The 22,912-nt window shown below is 51.7% G+C and overlaps 2 protein-coding genes across 2 annotated transcripts in view; one reads left to right on the forward strand and one right to left on the reverse strand.

Annotated features, from left to right (window-relative positions):
• Nucleotides 1-7,753, forward strand: part of LOC123954017 (MLX interacting protein) — a 60,023-nt gene extending 52,270 nt beyond the window's left edge. Inside the window, exons 13-17 of the mRNA XM_046024594.1 lie at nucleotides 60-161; nucleotides 263-390; nucleotides 650-773; nucleotides 2,346-2,475; nucleotides 3,063-7,753. Of these exons, the coding sequence (XP_045880550.1) occupies nucleotides 60-161; nucleotides 263-390; nucleotides 650-773; nucleotides 2,346-2,475; nucleotides 3,063-3,184 (606 nt within the window). The 3' untranslated portion in view covers nucleotides 3,185-7,753. The remainder of the gene's footprint in view (nucleotides 1-59; nucleotides 162-262; nucleotides 391-649; nucleotides 774-2,345; nucleotides 2,476-3,062) is intronic.
• A 12,908-nt stretch (nucleotides 7,754-20,661) lies between these two features.
• Nucleotides 20,662-22,646, reverse strand: IL31 (interleukin 31). The gene is made up of 3 exons (XM_046024595.1): nucleotides 22,631-22,646; nucleotides 22,329-22,477; nucleotides 20,662-20,976 (listed from the first exon to the last, which is right to left on the reverse strand). The coding sequence occupies exons 1-3, from the start codon at nucleotides 22,644-22,646 to the stop codon at nucleotides 20,662-20,664; spliced, it is 480 nt and encodes a 159-aa protein (XP_045880551.1).
• Between the last annotated feature and the right edge of the window lie 266 nt (nucleotides 22,647-22,912).

Here is a 22,912-nt window from a genome sequence, read left to right on the forward strand (position 1 = left end):
GAGGGGCGGCGGCCCTGCAGGACACCATGTGTCACAGCGACTGCCTGATTCTCCAACAGAACCGGCAGATGAAGCATATTTCAGCTGAGCAGAAAAGACGCTTCAACATCAAGATGGGCTTTGACACCCTCAACAGTTTGATCTCTAATAATTCCAAGCTGGTGAGTCGTGTCAGGTGGGCAGGGAGCCCCTGTTTTGGCCTCGGCGCCTGCTAGACAGGCAGGGTGCCTGCTGTGCTGTGACCCCACCGCCCCTCTCCCAGACCAGCCATGCCATCACGCTGCAGAAGACCGTGGAGTACATCACCAAGCTGCAGCAGGAGCGGAGCCAGATGCAGGAGGAAGCCCGGCGGCTGCGGGAGGAGATCGAGGAGCTCAACGCCACCATCATGTGAGCCTGGGGGCGTAGGGCCCGGGGCTGGTACCTCATCCTCTCGCGTGCATGTCACAGAGGCAGGAGGATCGTTTTTGGCCTTGTCACCCATAGCTGCCTCTCTGTTGTCGTGCTTTGGGCTCTTGTCCTCCTCCTCCTGAGGCCTCTCCTCCTGGGCCCACCGTGGCCAGCAGCAGCTGGCCCTGCCCACTTGGAGTGCCGGGGTCCAGCTTCACTGCGGGCCACTCTGAGTGGCCTCTGATCCTTCCTGTTCCAGCTCCTGCCAGCAGCTGCTCCCTGCCACAGGAGTCCCTGTCACCCGGCACCAATTCGATCACATGAGAGACATGTTTGATGAGTATGTGAAGAGCAGGACCCTGCAGAATTGGAAGTTCTGGATTGTATCTTTGGTTTTCTTTGCTTCTTCCACCCCCATCCTGTGCACTGAAACAGCAGCCCCTACCCACAGTTCCTTTCGAGAAATTCTATATAAATGGTTTTCGTGGAGTTCACGCAACAGGCAGTGTACAGGGGCCTGGCCTGGCCCACGCTATGAAGTGGGGCTCTCATTGGTGACTGTCCAGGCTTGGGGCTTGCTGGGGAGGCTGAACAGCCCAGCTCTGCTCTTTGCATGCTTGGAAAATAAAGATGCTTTATTGCAAGGTACCAGAGCCACCAGCTGAGGCCATCCCATAGGAAAGAGGTAGGATCTAATCACACATCCTGGCAGCCATCTCATCTCAGTCCTTGCAACAACAGGGGCTCGAGTACTGCCGATGGGATAGATGGGAAACCAGGGCTCATAAATGACTAAGTGGCAGAGTCAGGATTTGAAACCAGCTCCCTGCGGGCTGTTGTCTCACTTGGGCCAGATGGTCTTACATGCTGTCGTGAGGTACATTCACCAGCGTGCTGGGGTCCGTCCCTGGAGCCAAGGCCTATCTGTGCTCAGCCTTCCAGATGTCAGCAGGGCCCCTCTGGGGGACAGCTTCTGCCCTGTCAGTGCCCTTCCAGTCACCCCTGTGCCTCATGTGCACGCATGGTGGGTTGACTGTGTGTCTTCACCTTGTTGCGGACAGACTGAGGAGACCGCCGTTTGGGAGCAGAGCTGACAGCACACACAAGCTCTGTTTCTGCTCTGCCCGGCTTACTCAGCCTGGCTCTGGCCCTTATCATTGATGGAGCGAGGTGGCGGCTGGGGTGAGCCAGGGCCTCTTTGGTAAAATGGCATGTTCCTCATCGTCAGCCTCAGCTTGGGGGACCGGGGGCACCACTGTGGTTCAGATCAGGGAGAAAATGGACCTCATGCCTTTGCAGAGTTGATTGCCCAGGATGGTTTGGGAGACCTACACAGAACGTGACTGAGAGCCAGCACGTGTGTTCATCACAAAAAACAGACGGTCCACCCTGTGGTCTGCTGTGCGCCTCTGCTGTTCTTTCTTCTTTTTTTTTTTTTTTTTTAAGATTTTATTCATTTATTTGACAGACAGAGATCACAAGTAGGCAGAGAGGCAGGCAGAGAGAGAGGGGGAAGCAGGTTCCCTGCTGAGCAGAGAGCCCGATGCGGGACTTGATCCCAGGACGCTGGGATCATGACCTGAGCCGAAGGAAGAGGCTTTAACCCACTGAACCACCCAGGTACCTCACGCCTCTGCTATTCTTGCCACCATCCACAGACTGCTGGCTTTCATGCTGGAGTGCTAGGAGCTGTCCTACACCAAGGAAACGTCTCTGACCTTGCCTCTTATGGTCCTTAAGCTGGTGCTCAGAGTTAGATGGAAAGATTTCAGGGGAACGTGAAGGTGCATCTCCCCTAGATCACACCCCCTCGCCGAGTGTCCACAGTTACTCGCCGGTCCCAGGGGAAGCTGGTCACGGGCCAGCCAGTAGCCGGACTTGATTCTCCCACCCCGGTTACATGTTCGCTGGCCCTCCTCCTCGCTTACTTTTTCTTTAACCCACGTGCTGTGCAGTTCAGTATCATCATCAAGCCGCTGTTTGAGTCCTTCAAGGGGATGGTGTCCACCAGCAGTCTGGAGGAGCTGCACCGGACGGCGCTGTCCTGGCTGGACCAGCACTGCTCCCTGCCCGTCCTCAGGCCGAGTGAGTCCGGGGCTCGCCGGGACCCTCGAGGATAGTCCTGGGGCGGGGGGAGGGCCTGTGGATAGTGCAGATCCAGGCGCCCCGCGGGCAGCCGCATCGGCACAAGGTGACACTGTGTGAGAGGCCCCGGCCAGAGATGCCAGCTGCAGGACGGGTCCAGCCCCCCACGCCACTCTGTTGCTTCCTGTCATCCCTGTGCGTCCGGGTGCTCAGGGCCCCTTGCGCTTACTGAACACCGGCTGCCCACCAGGCCCCGTCTCTGGTGCTTTCGCGTATGTTTTCTGATTTAATTCTTACAACGGACAAGGCTGTGCGCGTATATTGAGGGGATGGAGGTGGACAGACAGGAGGAGCTTGGGATTCCCTGCTCATCTGCGGGAGAGGAGGCAGGGTTCACGGTTATCCTGGGGCCGAGAGGCTTCCCTGGCATTGGTCCCTCAGCGGTGCTCGGTGCGTCTCCTCCTCTGGTGGCATGAGAATGACCACACGGGTTTGTGCGGGAGACCGAGTGTGCTGTCCACTGCAGTGTCCACTGGAAGCGGCCGCGGGTGCCGGTGTCCCTGGCCTAACCTGCCCCTTCCTTGCAGCGGTGCTGGGCACCCTCCGGCACCTGAGCACCACCACCTCCGTCCTGACGGACCCGTCCCAGCTGCCGGAGCAGGCAGCACAGGCTGTCACCAGAATCGGCAAGACACCGGGGGAGTCTTAGCAGCGCCTCGTGAGCACGTGGCTGCACAAGATGCCACAGAGGCTCTTCCCTGCCTGCGGAGAGGACGCTGCACCCCAGGCCTCTCCTGATGCTGAGCTCAGGGCCCCCCTCCAGCTCCACCGGCCCACTGGGCCCCTCAGAACACTGCGCTCAGGTCTGAAGCAGGTTCGGGTCCTGCCGACAGCAATAGCCCGTCTTTGGGAACCCCTTGCTGTGAACTCTTACTCAGCGACCTCAGTCATGACCTCCCCTGCCCTCAGGCAACCCAGACAGTGTCCTGTCCTGCTGGTGGCCTAAGCAGGGAGTAGATGGGACAGACGGTTACGGCCTGCTCCCGGGAGCTAGGAAGCATAAGGGTTCCTCTTTGGTTCTGTCCTCAGACGTAGGATGCTGGCTCCTGTCAGCCCTGGGCCCTCGGATGGCTCTGAGCGATTCCCCGAGCTGCTCTGACTCTCCTGGGGGGCAGGTGGAAGGCCCCTTCCTTCTTCCCTCAGACTCTGGCCTTGTAAGTAGGTTTGGACAGCTGCTTAGGCTCGTGCACGGGAGGCTGCTCCCACCGCATGGGCCACCAGGGAACCCCAGGCCCTGCGGGCAGAAGCAGTGGATGTGGGTGCACGCGCAGCGAGGAGAGCACAAGCAGTGCAAAGCTGCGGCTCTGGCCTGGAACCCCTCGGGCGGCGCTGCGGGCAGCAGCCACATGTCAGCGTCTCGAAAACCGTGGCGGAGACTCAGACGGGGTCTCACTGGGCACCACCTCACCACGTGACCCTTGACTCCACCTTCCTCCAAGCCGCAGCCTCGGACGAGCCAGCAGCGTTTGGGGGACGCTCACAGCCCTCAGGGTGTAGCATCTGAGAGGCCAGACTCCACAGTGCCGCCAGCGGGCTGAAATCTTGTCTGGATTGTTCAGCCAGGAGTCCCAAACCATAACAGTTCTCGGACCAAAGATGTCACCACACCCAAAGTCTGTCCCATGTTGTGTTTGGAGGAAGAAATGGAATGTTGCCGGGCAGTGCTCTGAGGCAGCCGGCCTCAGGGCTGTCTAGCATCTCCCATATCAGACAGTGAAGAATTACACTCCTATTTGATCGAGGCAGAAGGATAGCTGGGGGCAGCGGGCTGCTTCTGAACGTGGGACATGCACTTGGAGTGTCCAGGCCCAACCTCTTGCCGTGTCTGCGAAAGGGGGTGCAGATGGAAGGGCGGGCGCGCTCTCTAACACTCAGGAAGCCCAGCCAAGGGTACCTCCTCGTCAAAAGAATGTGCTTTTAAACGTCCTGCTGTGAAGTTCAGAGGGTCCGCGGGCTTTCCATTCAACCTCTGTCCCCCCTGCCAGAGATGGAGCCTGGGCAGTGCCAGGCAGGCCGGAAATCCTGGGGTGGGCTCCGTGGGGGCTGCCAAGGGCCACCTCCTGCAACTTGGACCTACTCAGAGGTTCCTGCGGGTTCCCAGAGGCCTGCTGAAGGAGCTCAGCATCCCTGCCTCGGCCTCAGTTGATGAAGGCTGGAATGGGGGGTCTTCCCCTTACCGCCCGCCAGCTGTGCCACCGTCTCGCTGCAGGTCACCGACCAGTCACCCACTCCCATCTGTGCTTCAGCTCCGTACAAGAGCAGCTTGGCGGCACCCCTCAGCCTCTCCAGAAAACGTGTTTACAAGCCTCCCGGTTCACTCCCCTGAGGGGCGAGCACAAGACGAGGCTGGGCTGATCCTTACTGTCCACTGGGAAGTGGTAAGAGAACTCCTCCTTCACCCCAGGATAAACATGAAGTCGCCCTTCAAAAGGGGAAGACCACCATGGTAAGAACTCACTAGGGTCAGAAGGAAAAACACGAGATGTCCCTAGCTGTGAGGGCTCGTGGGGGGTCATGAGCGCCATCCCTTCCCCAGTTCCTGTGCCTTCGTAAACCGCGCGGATGGCCGTAATGCTTGGCCCACCAAGACCTCTCCTAAATTAGTAGCCTTCTCCTCACCCTGTGCTGGGAGTCTTTTTTTTTTTTTTTTTTTTTTTTTAAACTCTATGGGGTATAAAATTGGCCTCTTGGCTTCTTCGGCCTACCTCTCCTCTTCCTTTTGCTGAATTAATGTTCATGATTCTGTTTTGTTAAATATTTAAGGCTGTTGGGTCACGTGAGACTTTGAAGGGTGTGTGTGTGTGTTCGCATGTGTGTCCTGGCAGACTGTTAACTAGATGCATGTTTTTGTTTTAAGACATTTACTTAAATCCATTTCTCTTGGTGCTCACGGTTATGCTGGCTATAGGGCTGCAAAGCTGTATCTCTTCCCACAGACGTGATCATTTCATATCCCAGAATCATTTATTTTGGAATCTTGCCTGATGAATCTGGCCAGACAGAGGGGCCCAGTGGGGGCCCAGGGACAGCGAGACCACCCTGCCAGAGGCCTCCAGGGCCTGCCGACCACAGGGCTGTGCTTTGTTTACACCCGTTTTCACCCCTGCCCCTGCCTCTGCTCCCATAAGAGAAATTTTTAAATGTTGACACTTTGGAGAATAAAAAGAATCAATTTGAAAAGGAAAAAAAAAAGCTTGCCTGGCACATAAATCTTTGAAAAGCATTTCTGTGAAATCTTTCTGTGCCATCAGCTCCCGTCACACTGCTGCCTGCTCTTTCACGATGAGTGGGAAACAGAGGGACAGGGCAGGTGCCACCATGGGGCTTTCTGAAAGTTGGTGGGCCCGTCCCTCCCATCTCAGGCGGGTTGCACAGCAGCAGTCACCCCCCCCACCACAGGAGGGCCCCAGCCTGTGCATCCTGGCTGCTGTCCAGCCAGATTTTCTCACATGAGAGCAGCAGTCCCAGCATCAGAAGTTAGAGTTAATGAGGTGCTAACAGGCATCACTGGCTCTTGTCAGGAGGAAGGACTGGAGGGCAGGGAACCCCCAGCACCGCCCTGTTCCTGGAGCCTCTACAGGAGGAGGGATGGTCCGCGGTTGTCCATGTGTCCTTGGGCTCCTAGCTTTATCTGCTTCCTGCCCTTGTGACCTGACGGTTGGGCCTGAAGGTTTTCCTGCTCTGGCGATAGAAATAGAAACTTAGGCTCTGAGCAAGCATGGCCCCCCAGGGTGGTGCCAACCCCCTTTGTGTTGCCCCAGGTGAAGGGGTGTGGTGGCAAGTGACCAGAGAGGCAGGAAGAGCAGGTTCGTTGTTTCTAGGATTACAAGCTGTCAGTCTAGCTGAAGCACCGGTTGGCATAGTGCTGGGCTGTCCTCGGTGCCCTCTGCCCCATGCCCAGGACCCCCATGCTGTGGACATGCTGGCCCGCTCTCTCTCCTCTCTTTGGTGTCAAGTTGCCTTTCCCTAGAGACCTCCTGCCTCCGATTATGCACTTTAGCAGTGATGATAACCCACTCACTGCTCATGGGAACTCAGCTTTGCCAAGTGTTCCCTCGGTTGTGGTCTCATTGGGGGAGAGAGTTGGGATACCCTGGCATGAGTAACATGGCAGCCACGGGCCGGGCTCGACGCCTCAGTGCCCCGATGCCGCGAATGGGTCTTCACCACGTCTGAACATGGACAAGGGGAGAAGAGGGTTAGAGGGTGGAAGAGCTTGGAAGCTCAACACCTGTTTGTAACATTCAGTAGTGTCCGTGGCCTTGGCCCTCCTGGATCTGAGGGGCTGCAGGAGCAGGGAGAAGACTTCAGGCCTACTGTGTACCTCCAACAACTGCCCCATTTTCTTTCCCTTCTGAGGAGGTGGCTTTGCTTGGCTCATCATGCAGAGCTGTTTCCTTGTCGGAGCTGGAGAAAATCAGCCTTTGAGAAAGAAAAGGGAATTTTCATGTTGAATGTTGAGTGTGTGTGTGTACGCACGTGCACGTGCTTGCACACGCCCACCTGTGTGTGTGCACTTAATGGAATTTTATTTTTGCAAAATTCCTTCCCAATCATGTAGCAGAACTCACCTCCGTTTCCCAGACAAACTTTTGGTTTCACAGTCAACCCTGGGCATCACTAATTTGAAGAATTCTCTCCTGGGTTTCTGAACAGAGGTGTGTCCCTCCCAAGGCTTGAGATGAGGGCTTGGGAGAAACAGATCCATTTCCATAGTTCGTCCTGCAGTTGAAGGGTCCGAAGGGCTCAGCCGGGGGAGACACAGTTCGCAGACCATGTTTCGCACGGGGGAGCTTGAAGGCAGCCTCTCTCCCCGACAACGCCACAGCGCCCTGCTGTTTCTCTGCCAAGTCTTCTCAGGAGGCCCAGGAAAGGAGACTTTGTTCATCTACTTATTTTGTAACATCACGGCTGAGCCACCACGTCCTCTTCCTTTTCCCGCTTCCAGTTCATTGTGTAAATGGTTCCTATTTTCTGTTGTGAGCTTCGGTGATTGTGTCAGGGCTCCGCTAGGAGACGGTCTCCCCTCGTGGTCCGAACAGCACAATCCGAGGAGAGCCTAGTCCCTCGGAGGCTCCCTCCGGCTGTGCCATCCAGACACCGCCCTTCATGCTCTGCGGTCGAGAAGCACGTTTCCACCAGCTGTATTCAACACTACAATGCAGTTTTAAAACTATATTTGCATCCGAAACAATAAAAAGCTGTATTTTTTGGAAAAGGCTGTGATGGTTTTTCTTTAATGCTCCATGTTGGCCTGTGGAAACGAGGATACCAGGAGATCCGAACATAGTGATGCTCAGACTGGCTTACTCAGTCTAACCTTGAAGGCGGGTGGGGTGGGGGTGTTCAGCCTGGTGTGAAGGCCTCGGGGGTAAGAAGAGAGGCCCCAGGTGAGCAGGGGGTCCTGAAGAGAGGCTGCTGGAAGAACCCATGACAAAAGCCCCACATCACCGATGCTCGCTGTGAATTCACCAGGGCCTGGTGCTCCAGGCCTTTCCTGGGTGGATGGAGTTCAGTGATGCTTGTACAAACTGCCCATGACCCCATCGGAACCCCGGCAGCCAGCACCTGCCCTGCACACGTGAACAGGGTGTCTGTGAGGTTCCCATAAAATCCTGTCAGAGTGCTCAGTAACCCATGAAGCACTGTGCTTAGAAAGCGTAGGTTCTCGTCAGCATGGCTAACACCGGCCTCAGGGCTAAGTCAAGGTGATGGCCCCTGGAGGCAGTGGTCTCCTTTCTAACTGTGGACCCAGAGCTGTAGGAAAAGGAAGGGAAGTTGACCAACAAAGATGCCCTTTGTTGTGCTGAGAAGATTCTGATGATCTCTGTTTAATTTAGAAGCTTCTCTCTTTTTCATACCATCTTCCTGCACCCACTACCCCCTGTCTCCCCCACCACAGCTCCTGGTGCTGGGGAGGTGACCCAGTGAGCTGAGTCACACTACCTCCTGCAGGCGGCCTGGCCACTGCCAGCTTGTCTCACCAAACAGCTGCCCAGATCCAGATCTCTGACTGAAATGCCGTGGGTTGGTACACAGGCTCTTGTCTGATCAAACCCGATTCCTCCCCCAAAGAAAAACGTCTCCATGACACAAAGCAAGATTTTGGGCCTTAAGAACAGGAGGCCCTACAAAGAAGCGAGTGATTCATGGACTCCCCTGGAAGAGACTTTGATTTCCATTGAGCAACAGATGTCGGCTTTGCTCTTTTTAAGTTTTCAAACACAGCTCCATGTTATGTATGGAATCTTCAGAGATGCTTGGGACATAATTCATAATTCGGAGAAGAGGGTTGAGTTTGGATAGGCCAGGAGTGGGGAGGCAGAGCAGAGGGAGAGAGACAAATGTGCTGGAGACTGTCCCCAGGCATCAGGCTCTGGGTTCCTCAGGGAGCCCCTGGGTAGTTCTCAACCTGGCAGTGTGGCACTTCCCTTCTCATAGAGGAAGAAGTCAAAGTAGTTCCAAAGTGTCAAGGCCACACGGATCAGAAAAGGCTAAAGGATTGGGGTTTTTTGTTTTTGTTTTCTTACCTTGTAAATGGTGTCTCCACCCAGCATAATGGGAGGATTATCCTTGACCCGTCCTCCTCTCCTCCCCACCTCTTCCAACACCGCGTCTGCTCAAGTTTGTCTTCTAGCTCTCTCCCAGATACGGATATGTGATCCACTTGTCTCCATCACCACTGCCGTCATCAAAGCCGAGTCTCCATTAATTCTCAACCAGTTCACGTAACAGTGTCCCCCTCACTCTGTCTTGCGGTGTCTGTCACAGTCACTGGGCGCTTGGAAAAGCCCAGGTCCAGTGGGTCACTCCTGTGCTCAGTCCATCCAGGGCCTTCCAGATGAGGGCCAAGCCCTAGTGTCTTTCTCCCACCCTTCCCACCCCCCGCCATCTCTTGCCCATCTGGCCCCTGCTTGCCTTCCCAACCTCATTTTTGCTCTTTTCTGTTCTCTGAACTACCATGTTTTGTGTGCCATTCCAGTCTTAGGCTTTTCCAAGGCCTCTCTCCTCTGCCCAAGCCTCTCGCCATCTCCCGGCTCACTCCCATTCCTCCTTCCAGTCCCAATCTTTGGACCTCAGTTCTTCAGAAACCAGCCCTCATGGCCCCCCCCCTTCCCCGATGTACAGGTGCACACATGCACGTGGAGTCAGGCCTCAGAGCACCCCCTGTGTTGCTCAGGACGCCTGTCGCGTTTATCATTGTCATTTGTCTTCCCCACCAGGGACCGAGGCCCGTCAGGACAAGGATGTGGTGCCGATGGTCACTGCCATGCCCAGCCCAGAACCCGTGAGAAGAATTTGGGAGAAGGGAAGGGGGCAACTAGCAGGTGCAGAGGTCAAGCTGGTGTAGATGTTGACCAAGGTTAAGAGGTTGACCCCTGAGAGTCCATGTTTTTTTTTTTTAAGATTTTATTTATTTATTTGGCAGAGAGAGATCACAAGTAGGCAGAGAGGCAAGCAGAGAGAGAGAGAGAGAGAGAGGAGGAAGCAGGCTCCCTGCCAAGCAGAGAGCCGGATGTGGGGCTTGATCCCAGGACCCCGAGATCATGACCTGAGCTGAAGGCAGAGGCTTAACCCACTGAGCCACCCAGGCGCCCCTGAGAGTCCATGTTTAATATAAAACATCAACTCCAGCAATTGAGGTAGTATAGAAGAACAACCTCTAACTGGCATTTAAAAGCCTTTCATCTTGGATGTGGACGTGATTTTTCCCCAGGACCCGTTTACTTTCTTTTCAGATGTCAAGATCTGAATTTAACCTCGTGTAGGACGATGTGAGTGCGCATGTCCCAAATTTCAGTAAGCGTGCCTTTTACCTTTTCATTTCCCAATTTCATTTCAGGAAATCTCCCGCATACAGAAGTAGAGGGGATAGTACAAGGAGCCCCCACTTGTTCATCGTCCACGTTAACAACTGCCAACTCGGGGCCAGTTTTGTTTCCTACGTACCTCACCCCCGCCCTCATTGTTTTGAAGCAAGTCCCAGATACCATGTGGGTTTCATTTGTTAATAGTAAATGCACTTCTTAGTACCATTTACAGAAGCGCATATATGCCTGTGTTGTGGTCATTTAAAGGTTCCTGAAGGCTTTGTCAAAAGCTACAAAGTCACAGTTAATAAGAAATCTGAGGACTGGGGAGTTCTTATTGATCAGATTTTCTGTTTCACTGAATCATTAGCTAGAAAACCCTTATTGTTTAAAGAGGCAAAAGCTTTCTAAGATAAGAGTCTACTTTCCTGCCTTAATGGGTATGGTGCAGCAAACAATCTAATCTCTTGATCTAGTCTGACTGATTTTCTTTCCTGGGGGACGAGATCAAGCTGTGCTGGCTGGGTTCCATTACAGACTTGTGGTGAGAGTGGGGCCTGCGTGAGCAGGAGGAGAGTCCTTCCCACCTGCCCCCTCACCTGTCTGGCAGCCCAGATCCCAGCCTGGGTGTCTCCTGCGTCCCCAGCCCACCCATCGGTGTCACTGAATGACCTCCACGGGGATACATTCAAGCAGCTCCGGTTCCGTGCCTCTTAGCCAGCACCCGCGGGGGGTTGCCCAGCTGTGCCTTCTTTGCCCTGGTCTTTGATCAGCAAGTGCGTGTGGAGGGCTCAATTCAAACTCAGCTCGGGGAACACTGCAATGGCTTTATTGGAGACGGCATCACTGTCTTGATACTGAGTGATGGGGGTAAGCGCAGGGTGCCATGAGGTCATGAAGGCACGCTGGGAACCCATCCTGGGAGGGGCTAGGAAATGTCCCCGAGGTGGGTGGTGCCTGAGCCAGGAGCCAGCAGGACAAGCAGAGGTCACTGGGCAAAGGGGCAGAGCCCTCAGGGAAAAAGGGCAGGCTCCACCCGAGGCAAGCTCTGCCCAGGCTGACACCTCCATTGAGGGAGCCTCCCCCCCCCACTTCCCCGCTGGGACTTTTTCTCCTTATCTCTCCTGCCTCGCCATTTTCTCCTTTTCCAATTGACTCACTCTCTAGGCACCCGTTGCTCATCCTCAGGTCTCTCTGCTTCTAACCACCATTTCTTCAACTTTCAATTTCCCCTGCCTGGGGCCCGTTCATCCCCCAATATTCTGCATCTCGCTATGTGCTGTTGCCAGCCCCCAGGGCCAGCCGAGACTTCTGATGTCCCTCCTTCATCTCTCTTCCCCACTGGGGTTCTTCTGTCCCTTCACATCCCACCTCTAATCTGTGGCTGAATCCTGTCAGTGACCCCTCCAGGATAATCACAGGTCCACTCTTCTCCCCGCCGCCACTGCCCCTGCCTGGAGGCCACCATAACCTCCTGCACATGCCACTTAGGACACATTGTGTCCTTCCCCTGCGCAGACTTCCAGTAGTTTCCTGTTGCATTTCGAATAAAGTCCGAACTCCTCACCATCTGGCCCCTAACTGCCTTGGACGAATGACAGCCTTTCTGGGCCTGAAAGTCCTCATCTAGAAAACTTGGATAAAAATCACACCCACCCCACCGGGTTACTGAAGGATTAAGCTAGCCGGGCGTACAATAAGCCCCTGTAACGTGAGCTACTTTTGCTAATCTCCGTCTCTCTTCCCCACATTCTTACCCCATTCCCAACACTGCACCCTCTCCCAACTCTCCTGGATTTTAATTGTGCTACCATGAAGCCCATCCTCCTTTTTAGTACTCTGGGGTCATTCTGATTCTCCTTGCTGCACCGCATCCTGCCTGCTCCCTTTCATTCACTGAATCTCGTGTTGTGAATTCTTTCTGCGAAATGTCACCGACTAGGGTCCCATTCCTTGCCGCGGAACAGGCAGCATGGGTCAGAGCTGAGAAATATCCCAACAGAACCTTCCTAGCCCACTCCGGTCTATAGTCAGGACATAGCATTCAGCTTCCTAACACTCATCCCTTTTTCAAAAACCTGCCCTCCTCCCAGCACTTCAGAACTTCCTGTTCTAGAATCAAGTCCTCCGTCCTTAGTATGGCCTTCAGTGGTGCACTCACTCCACGTCCCATCCCCGCCCGTTTCACAGCCCAGGTCCCAGGCTAGATGACTGCCCTGTGGTTATTTAGCTATGCCCTGAGCCGCCTCCCTCTGTGCCTGGCCAACAGTCCCTGCCCCTGGAACCCCTTGTGCTCTGACCCTCTCTGTGGCCTGCCCTGGCCCACCCCACTTTGGTCTTTGAACTACCACCAGTGTTCCACGCGTCGCCTCTGCCACACGCCACCTTCTCTTGGTAATATAACTGTCAGTATTACACACACACAACACACACACACACACACACACACACACACACACACACCCCGCCTAAGGACAGGGACCACAGCTCATTTTATCAGCCATCTACCATCACACGCAGTTTCTGTGTCCTGGGCACCGAGTCAGCTCATGGTTTAAGTCATATCTACCACTGCCTGCCGGGGCGATGCAACACTGTATGAAATGGATACTATTATCATCCCCCACTTTAGAGATAAGGAAGTTGAGGTGTAGAGAAGTACACAACTTGCCCAGCGGCTTCTCACCAAGTGTAGACTGGTGCTCTAGGCCTGGGTGTGTCTGACAGGAGCAGCAGGCGCCCACCCCCCGGCCAGAGAGTTTCACATTATCCTGATTTGTATCCTCAAGAGGCCCTCTGTGGTCCCTAGACTGCTCTTCTCCTTTTCCACAGGAGAAAACCAGGGCTTCCCTTTCAATGATAACACTCAGCAAACGGGAGTAGAAGGGAACAACCTCAACCTGATAAATGCATCTGCGAAGACCCCGCAGCTAACACACCGAATGGTGGAAGGCTAAAAGCTTTCCATCTGAGATGGGTACAAGACTCAACACGGTCCTGGAGGGCCTTGTCAGCAGTTAGGCAATGCATAGAAATACAACATATTCCAACTGGAAAAAAAAAAAAGGAGTAAAACTATCCCCACATGCAGATGCCATCCTATATGTAGAACACCCTGAAGGACGCACGGGCCCACGGGAACCTGTGAGAGCCAGTAACTGAGTTCAGCAAGGTCCCAGGCAGGAGGAAAGATCAGTACACAAAAATGAGCTGCATTTCTGGACACGAGCAATAAACACCCCAAAAGTTAAATTAAGAAAACAACTCCATGTACAGTAGCATCAAAAAGAATAAAATACTTAGGAATAAATTTAATCAAGAAGTGCAAGACCGTTACACTGAAAACTACAGGACAGAGTAGAGGCGTGTTAGCCATAAAAAGGAGGGAGGCACTGACCCATGCTACGACGTGGGTGGACCTCAAAAATGCCATGCTACGTGGAAGGAGCCCACGGACAAAAAGGCTACATAGTGTACGATTCCATATATGGAATACCCAGAATATGTAAATTCATGGGGACAGAAAGCAGACTGGTGTTGCCAGAGCCAGCGGGGCGGTGGGTCGGGGGTGGAGAGTGGCAGTGACGGCTTCACCGGTATGGTGTTTCCTTTTTGGGGTGGTGATGATGTTTTGGAACTTAATATGGGTGGTGGTTACATGACACTGCGAACGTACTAAACGCCAGTGAAATCGTACACTTCAAGATGGTTCGTTTTATGTTACACGACTTTCACCTCAATTTAAAAATGTTGAAGGAAATTAAAGACGACCTAAATAAATGGAAAGTCATTCTGTGTTCACGGACTGGAAGACAACATTGTCAGATGGCAGCACTCCCCAAAGTGATCTACAGACTCAAGGCAATCCTGATCAAGATTATAACTACCCCTTCTGCAGAAATGAACGAGATGATTTAAATATTCATAGCAGCATTATTCATAATAGCCAGATACGGAGACAACCCAAATGTTCTTGAACGGATGAACAAATAAAATGTGGCATGCCTATACAATGGAATATTACTCCACCATAAAGAGGAACGGAGTACTCTCACCTGCTACATGGGTAAATCTTGAAAACGTTATGCTAAGTAGAAGAAGCCAAATAAAAATGGCCACATATTATACAATTCCATTTATATGAAGTGCCCAGAATAAGCAAATCCTCAGAGACCCAAAGTAGGTTAGTAGAGGGGCCCCTGGCTGGCTCAGTCGGTGGAGCATGTGATTCTTTGATCTCAGGGTTGTGAGTTAGAGCCCCATGCTGGGTGTAAAGATGACTAAAAATAATGAATAGATAAACTGTAAAAAAGAAAAGTAGCTTAGTGGTTTCCAGGGGCTGGAAGAATGGGGAATGACTGCTAATGGGTATAGGGCTTCTTTTAGGGGTGATGAGAATGTTCTGGAATTAGGTTACAGGGATGGTTGCACAACTCTGTGAACATGTATATACACATGCACTACCAAACTGCATACTTGAGAGAGATGACGTAATCTGTCTAAGGTCCCATCACATACAGTAAGTAGAGAACCAGAACCTAGAGCCCAAGACCATCTGCTCATGGCACCAGTAGCTGTTGGAGGCAGAAGGTTTCTGGGGTCCTTGAGTAAGTGAATTAAGAAAGCTGAGATCTGAAAGAGCCTCAGGATTGTCATTCTGAAGAGTCCTTCTCATTGCGAAGTACTATAGTTTGGGATAGTTCACAGAAGGGCTGGAGGTAGGAGTACCGCGTGGGTTTACACCGAAGTCGGTTGTACCAGACAAGGAATAACATGCCCCGATGAGCTGCTCTGGCCGTGCCTTTCAGCTGCGAGTCTGAGGAGCAGACGGAGAGCTGTCAGCAGTGGATGCTAGGCTAATTTCAGAAATCAGGGGTCAGAAGTCAACCCACTGTCACAGTGAACAGCCTTGGGGTGGCCTTCAAACGCTCCGTTTTTCGTCCCGTTTTTCTCACACTGCTATTTCAACATCTGAAATTGTGTTTATCTTACTGGTTCCTAAAATAATACATACCGGTTTTAGAATAGTTGGTAAAGTACATAAAAATAGAAAGAAAATGACCCCGGTCCCCAAGGATACCTTTTCCCAGGCCTGCTCCCAGTCCATACAGACGGATCTACGAGACTTGTCCAATAATACACCCCGAAATCCATCCGCCCATCAGGCACGGGCCCTGCCTCCCACCAGCCTCTCCCAGCCAGTGACCACAGCAGCGATGCTGAGGCGGGCTCCTTTCCGAGGACCACGAGGCTCCTCTGGCAAGTGACAGAGTGGCAAGAGATCTCCCCACAGACTCGTCCATCTCTCTTAGAGAAGCACTTTGATTCTGCGAGGCTGCCGCCAGCCCCTCTTCCTCCCTCTCTCCGGCCCCCACCGGCTTGGCTGCTGTGGAGCCTTTGTGTGGGGAGTCCCAGCACCATGTCTGCTCCTCGGGGGACCCGCACTGACCCAGATTTCCCGGCCCTTTTCTGATATGATCACTGATGCTATTGGACCCCGCGCGCATGAGTGTGCGCATGCGTGTTTGCGCGCGCGCACGCGTGTTTGTCCCGCCCGGGTCTGTGGTCAGCTCCTTAGGGAAGTACCGCAGGATAGACCAGTAGGAGAGACTCCCTGCTGAGGGGGGGAATCCTCTCAGGAGAGCGGTACCCACTTCTGAAAGGCTGAGGACGCCTTCCTCCTCGCCGCCTCGCAGGCAAGCCTTATCATGTGTAAAACCTCTGCTGATTTGACCTCCTGTTTATTTGCCTTTCTTGGTTACTAGTGAGGTTCAGCCTAGTTTCACATCTAGCAGTGACTTGATTTCCTATTGTACATTTAACCGCTGCGCTGTCTTCTCTTTCCTCCTCCTCTCGCTCGCTATCTGATTGCCCCTTCTATTTCCTTTTTATTTTTCCTCTCACCTCTTAATTCTCCAGAACAAGAAGATGACATTGCGTAAAAGCGCTTTTCTTAGAGCTTTATATTGCCCGTTCTTCCTTTATAAATTGCGCACGTTTAAGCCTTTGCTCAGCCTCAGAGAGTTCCCCCGAAACAAGGAAGTCATGTTAATCATATCATGTTAGTTTTTGTTTCTCTGTGACTCTTGATTATTTGCTTTCCTTTCCTCTGGGAGTCAATGGCACTGGATTTTTTTTTTTTTTTAAAGATTTTATTTATTAGAGAGAGAGAGAGAGAGCACAAGCAGGTGGGGGGAAGAGTGGGAGCGGGAGAAGCAGACTCCCCGCTGAGCAGGGAGCCTGACGTGGGACTGGATCCCAGGACTCCACGATCATGACCTGAGCCAAAGGCAGACTTTCGCCAACTGAGCCACCCAGGTGCCCCGGGATATTTTTTAAGACATTATTTTCGAGTGTTTTGATCATAAAACATACTGAGGAAATGATTTGGTGGAGGAGATATTAGACTTGTGACAAAATGCCAAGATCTGCTTGTCTTTTTGCCTCTTTCCAGGTTTTGGCAGATTATCACTGAAAGAAATTCTTGTTAGCTGAAATCCAGGTAACTTAGGTGCCAAAGCTTTATTTACCTCATCAGTGAAGGAATCAGTCAGCCCAGCACAACTGGGTCAAAGGACGATTCAAGAAGGTCGTGTCTCTCTCTCATCTGTCCCTCCATCCTCAGTGAGGGAAATCAGCGCTGGAACAAAAAGATAAGGTAGATGTTCGACTGGCCTCACGGTCAGTAAAACCATCACCCCTGAGCTTACTTCTTTACTAGCTAGGAATGATTTGTACCTTATCAATTTTCTACAGATTTCTATATATCCTACAGATTTTCTACAATTCCTACAAACTCATAGGCTCTGGGACCTCAGCCCTAAAGAAATCATGCCAAAGTTCCATCCCCTGAGAGCACTGCTGTCCAATAGAACTTTCTGTGACGCTGGAGGTGTTCTAGGTCTATGTGGCCCAAAATAGGAGCCACTAACCACATGGGGCTCTTGAGCACTTAAAATGTGGTTACTGGGACCAAGGAACTGGATTTTTTTTTAAAGATTTTATTTATTTATTTGACAGACAGAGATCACATGTAGGCAGAGAGGCAGGCAGAGAGAGAGGGGGAAGCAGGCTCCCCACTGAGCAGAGAGCCCGATGTGGGGCTCGATCTCAGGACCCTGAGATCATGAGCCGAGCCGAAGGCAGAGGCTTAACCCACTGAGCCACCCAGGTGCCCCTGGATTTTTAAAAATCTTTTATTTTAGAATAGATTTAGTTATACAGAAAAGTTATAGATAATACAGAGCTCTCATTAACGCTTCTCCCAGCTTCTCCTAAATGGGAATGTCTTATACAACTGTGGTACATTTATCAAAACTAAGAAATTAACACGCGTACAGGCTTAATTTGGATTTTCTCCCATTTTTTTTCCACTAATGTCCTTTATTAGGATCTCCTCCAAGATTACACTCGACCCCTGTGTCTCCCTGGTCCCCAGGTGGAGACCCTTGTGTCCTCCCTTGGTTTTCCTGACTGTGACACTTTTGAAGAGTTGTGGTCAGGAATTTGGTAGAATATCCCTTGATTTGGGTTTGCCTGGTGCTTTCTCACAAAGGGGCCAGTCGTGGATTTGGGGAAAGAGCCCCACAGAGGTGAGGAGCCGCCCTTCCCATCGGGGCCCATCAGGGCTGCTGTCTCCTCTGTGCACGGCTGTCTGCTCTCCTGTGCTCCGTGTGTTGGAAGCAAGTCACAGATCCAGTCTGCTGTCACGGGGAAGGGAGTTCCCCTCCACCTCTCGGAGAGGGAATATCAAAGAATTTGTAGACATAAGTTAAAACTGCCAAATGACTAGTAAGTATTTGTGGCAAGATCCTTTGATGTTATGCACATTTCCTGTTTCTTTTCAGTTCATCCAGTTACTTTATTTTATTTTTTAAAGATTTTATTTATTTATTAGAGAGAGAGAGAGAGAGTGAGCACAATTACAGAGGGAGAGGGAGAAGCAGACCCCCCGCTGAGTAGGGAGCCTGCTGCCAGGCTCGATCCCAGGACACTGGGAGTCAAAAAGAGTCAAAGACAGCTGCTTAACCGACTGAGCCACCCAGGTATCCCTTACTCATCCCACCAGGTATCCCTTACTCATTAAATTTAGCCTTCATGGGGCGCCTTCGGCTCAGGTCATGATCTCAGGGTCCTGGGATCAAGTCCCGCATCGGGCTCTCTGCTCGGCGGAGCTCCCACTTCCCTCTCTCTCTCTCTGCCTGCCTCTCTGCCTACTTGTGATCTCTCTCTGTCAAATAAATAAAATCTTTAAAAAAAAATTTAGCCATCATCTGTGGAAACTGCCTGCAGCAATTAGGACTGAGGCGTTGTTTTCTTCCTTACTTCTTTCCTTCCTTCCAGATTTTACTTTTAAGTAATTTTTACACCCAGCATGGGGCTCAAACTTACAGCCACAACATCAGGTTGCATGCTCTACTGACTGAGCCAGCCAGGTGCCCCAGGGCTCACATGTTCTAAAGGTGATTTTCTCTTTCCTCATTCCTTCTATGTTAATTAATTGGAATTCTGTAAGGAACATTTGTCCTTTTTCCTCCCTTTATTTATATCACTACAGAATAGTGGATATTAGTTTTACTCTTTGGAAGGACACATGGTCATCTTTTTGCCTTATTTCCCAGTTTTGGGGTAATTTTTCTAATAACAGTAAATGTGTTCTGATATAGGACAGTCAAAAAGAATGATAGACGGGCGCCTGGGTGGCTCAGTGGGTTAAAGCCTCTGCCTTCGGCTCAGGTCATGATCCCAGGGTCCTGGGATCAAGCCCCACATGGGGCTCTCTGCTCCGCATGGAGCCTGCTTCCTCCTCACTCTCTGCCTGCCTCTCTGCCTAGTTGTGATTTCTCTCGGTCAAATAAATTAAAAAAAAAAAGAATGATAGATGACCACCACGGTGGGTGTTTTTGGAAAGATTGACCAAAACACTGTTATCGAAGGCTACAATATGTGGAAGCTTAGGAGCCCTGTGTGGGACTGAAGGAGAAAACCCCACAAGACTGAGAATGAGAATTCCAGGGCTGAGTTGCATGTCTCAGAGTCCTAACCTCATTGCCCCTGATACAAGAACTTGGGAAAATCATACTGTCTCTTTGGGCCTCAGTCTCCCCGCAAATAAGATGAAGATGAAGGTATTGGTCAACTCAGGATCAGGGTTTCTCAGGCTTGAGCATGCTTAGCAATCACGTGGAGGTTTGGTGAAAACCCAGATCACTGGCTACACCTTCAAAGTGTCTGATCCAGCAGGTGTGAGGTGAGGACCCATGGCTGTGCCCTTGTAACACGTTGCCACATGATGCCGATGCCACTGGTCTGGAGACCATGCTTTGAGAACCATTAATCCAGAGGCTCTCAAAGACCCATTCACAACTTTGGACTCAACATTTATTCAAATGGTAAAATCTTTAGGTTTGGCTCTGAAAAATTCATGGATGCAATTGTGGAACAGCACTTTGCAGAAGCAGAGGCCCTGGAAATCCAGCATGGAAATATGCAGAGGACCCTTGAGGGATTGTTGGGTACTAGGCATGCCATGACGTGCTTCTAAGACCCAGTCCAGAGAGGGACAAATGTCGGGCAGAGCGGTGGTGAAGGGCAAGCTTGAGTCTGGGTCCCACCCCTGAACACCTGTGTGGCCTTGGGCAAGTGGCTAAAGGACTCCTTGCCTCAGTTGTCCTCACCTATAGAAATAGGACAGTAATGGTACTTACGTGACCTAGATAAAGAAAATGGTTGTCGCTGCTGGAATTACAATGTTTGCTACTGAGCCTTTTCAGTGGGGAGAAGTACCAGTGAGAACAATGGTCTCCACTTCCACAGCGCGTGTCCCGTGCTCCCTCAGCCCTAACACCACCCAGCTTGGATTTCCAGCCACTCATGTTAACCCCCTCACAAAATCCAAAACAGGTTATGAGAAAAATTCAATATAATTTATTAAATAATTCCCGAGGGTTCCTTCAAGGAACATTAACAACTCTGAATACAATAAAACCAATAAATTAACATAGGTGGCCCCTCCTGCCTTCACAGAAGCATAATGAGGATAAGATTTAAGTCTGCAGAAGAAAGGCATTCTGTAAATACTAAGAATGATAACAGTGACCTAACCTGAAGTCTTTCCAAGTTAATTCACGCATTTATACCTCAGTCCTCCCAAGACTAGCCCATCTGGGGATTCGTTGAGTTTATTTATTAGAATAATTGACTTGACAACTCAAAGCAGAGCTGTCACACTTGGCTGTCAGTCATATTGTCTCAAGCCCTCATACATGTCTGCTGTTCCAAAAGGAATAGGTTCAACCCGATGGCCTTGCATGACCTACTGGGGTCCAGGGTTCAGTGATTTAAACACACGTTCCAGGCACGCCGAGAACTGTTGTAAAATCGTCAAGGTGAAGCTTTTACTTTCAAAGGTATCTGCAGGCACAGCAACTTCTGTTTCTGGCTCATGTTGAAATTTGAGTTTGTCGAGCTGTTCTATGATTTTATCGATCATGTTCTTGTCTGATAATGGTTTGATCGCCCTGAAATAAGGCAGGATGGCTGAGCTGTTGATCCGTAGTGGCTGGGAATCAGAGGAGAGACACGGCAGCAAGGTATCGTTGGATTCCGGCACCCCTGTCTCTTTCTTCAGCTGTGGAATGAGGAGGAGAAATGGGTGAGCATTAGATTTGCAGTAATAGCTAGAAGCCCCAACGCTAATGTCTGAATGCTCCCTATGTGATGGGCTGGGATGGCGGAGTGTGTCCCCCTGCCATCTCTCGTAATAGGTTCCATGAACCTGTGAGGCTGTGATCATCACTATTTCCCTTCCCAGAAGAACGAAAGTTCCATTCATTTGCAGAGCTGGCCCAGTCAAGTGACAGGCCTGGAATTCTAACCCATGTCAGCAGCAATCCCAAAGACGATGCCAAGAACCGCTGCTCCATCCTGCCTCCCCTGCCTCTCTGCCCAAGGCCTTCACAGGCCCCTAGAATCTTCTCTTAGCTGCTCAGGGGCTCAGAGAGCTGGGGAAGAGGAGAGCATCTGGGTTTCCTTCCTGCTTCTTGCTCTTTGTGACTCTGTGTTAAAGCCCATGTATCCCCAGCTCATTGAGGGGGTATATGCATGTCTGGAAAGGCCTCCAAGATGCCAGGCAGGGTTTTTTCAAACATACCATGGACTCCAGACCAGGCTCTCTGCTGTCCCTCTTCCTAAGGACTAAGAGCTTTTGGATTCACCTGAAATGCTGAGAACACCTCCCCAGCCTGAACTGCCTAGTCACCTTGGCGGGTAGCTAGGCGTCTGTAACAACCAAGGCTAAGGTTTACAGGTCAGGGTGGAAGGGAAGGGCCAGGCCAATTTGATGAGTAGTTTCCAGGTTTGGGGTTTTATTTGTTTGTTTAATCAAAGCTGCCCACGAGGTTCTATCTTGATCACCGCTCTTAGAAAATGAGAGCTTTCACATTGATTCAGCCTCAGACTTTCCTCCCAGTGGGGTTGGGCTCAGAAGAGCCTCTGCCAGAAGCAGTCTGGGTCTTAATGAAACAACAAAGTGGTACACAAACAGATGCTAATTTGTTAACTGCCCTTCTCTGCAGTAAGAGAGACTCTCTGCCACCCCAGGCGAGGATCTTAACGTCCTGAATTCACTGAGTCCGTTGATGTTTGAGGCTCCCTAGCGGTTTCCTAAATAGTCAAGCAAGATGGCCCATCTCTAAAGATATGCTTCAGGCAGGAAAATCCACATCATCCTGCCGTGAACCAAATATGCTGGGGATGAACAGAATCTACAGTAGATGAGAAGTGCTTGAATTTCAGGCCGTCTGCACTAATCTCTGCCTTTAACCCTCATAGAAAGTCCATCATAACCTGGCTCATTGTTCCCATCCCTTTCTGGTGTATCCACAGCCCTAGCTTCGTGTCTGAAAAGAGGAGGGTTCTTCTGGGGGCAACGGAAGGCATTTTAAAGAAATGGCCCAGAGAAGAATTCTGTAGGACACTCACGTAGTCTTCTAAAAGTCCCTTCGACAAGTGCTGTAATTCCAGGATGATTTTCCGAACATCGCGTGGTTGTAGCCCTTGGGTGGGCGCTGCATGGGAGGTCATCGAAGTTTCCATGCAGCAGAGCAGGAACAGGGCAAACCTGGCGGGTCCTGGAGAAAGAGAACGATGCCGTGAGACACAGGATCTGACACCGCCTGCCTGCCCCAGCTGCCACCACCGCTGGCCAAGTCCCTCCAGAGTCTTCCCCTCTTTCTGAGGAGACAGAGCCGTGCCCACGGCGGGGCAGCAGGACCCGGCAATACCTGTGTGGGAGAGCATGGCGAGAGCGCGCGCGCAGCCTGTCTCAGCAGCAGCCTCCAGTCCGATGTGCTCGCCATGGTCCTCAGGAGATATATAAAGGGCCGCTCGCAGTGGGGAAAAGCACAATCAACGTCCCGCCCATGGCAAAATCATTGCTCAGTTTTTCTCCAGAAAACACTCAAAATTCTGCGGCCCAAGGTTGGGCTGGAAGGAAGCGCTGAGGTTACCCTCAAGGTGGGCAGATGCCTGACTCAGTACAGACACACACAGGAAGGCACACACAT

Source organism: Meles meles, chromosome 12 (genome assembly GCF_922984935.1).
Source record: "Meles meles chromosome 12, mMelMel3.1 paternal haplotype, whole genome shotgun sequence".
NCBI classification, from domain to species: domain Eukaryota; kingdom Metazoa; phylum Chordata; class Mammalia; order Carnivora; family Mustelidae; genus Meles; species Meles meles.

Excerpts from the sequence above, each read along its gene's own strand:
- IL31 (XM_046024595.1), bottom strand. Across the intron at positions 20,977-22,328 it reads AGGGACTTTTAGAAGACTAC|CTGAAGAAAGAGACAGGGGT; the intron begins GTGAGTGTCCTA and ends CTCATTCCACAG.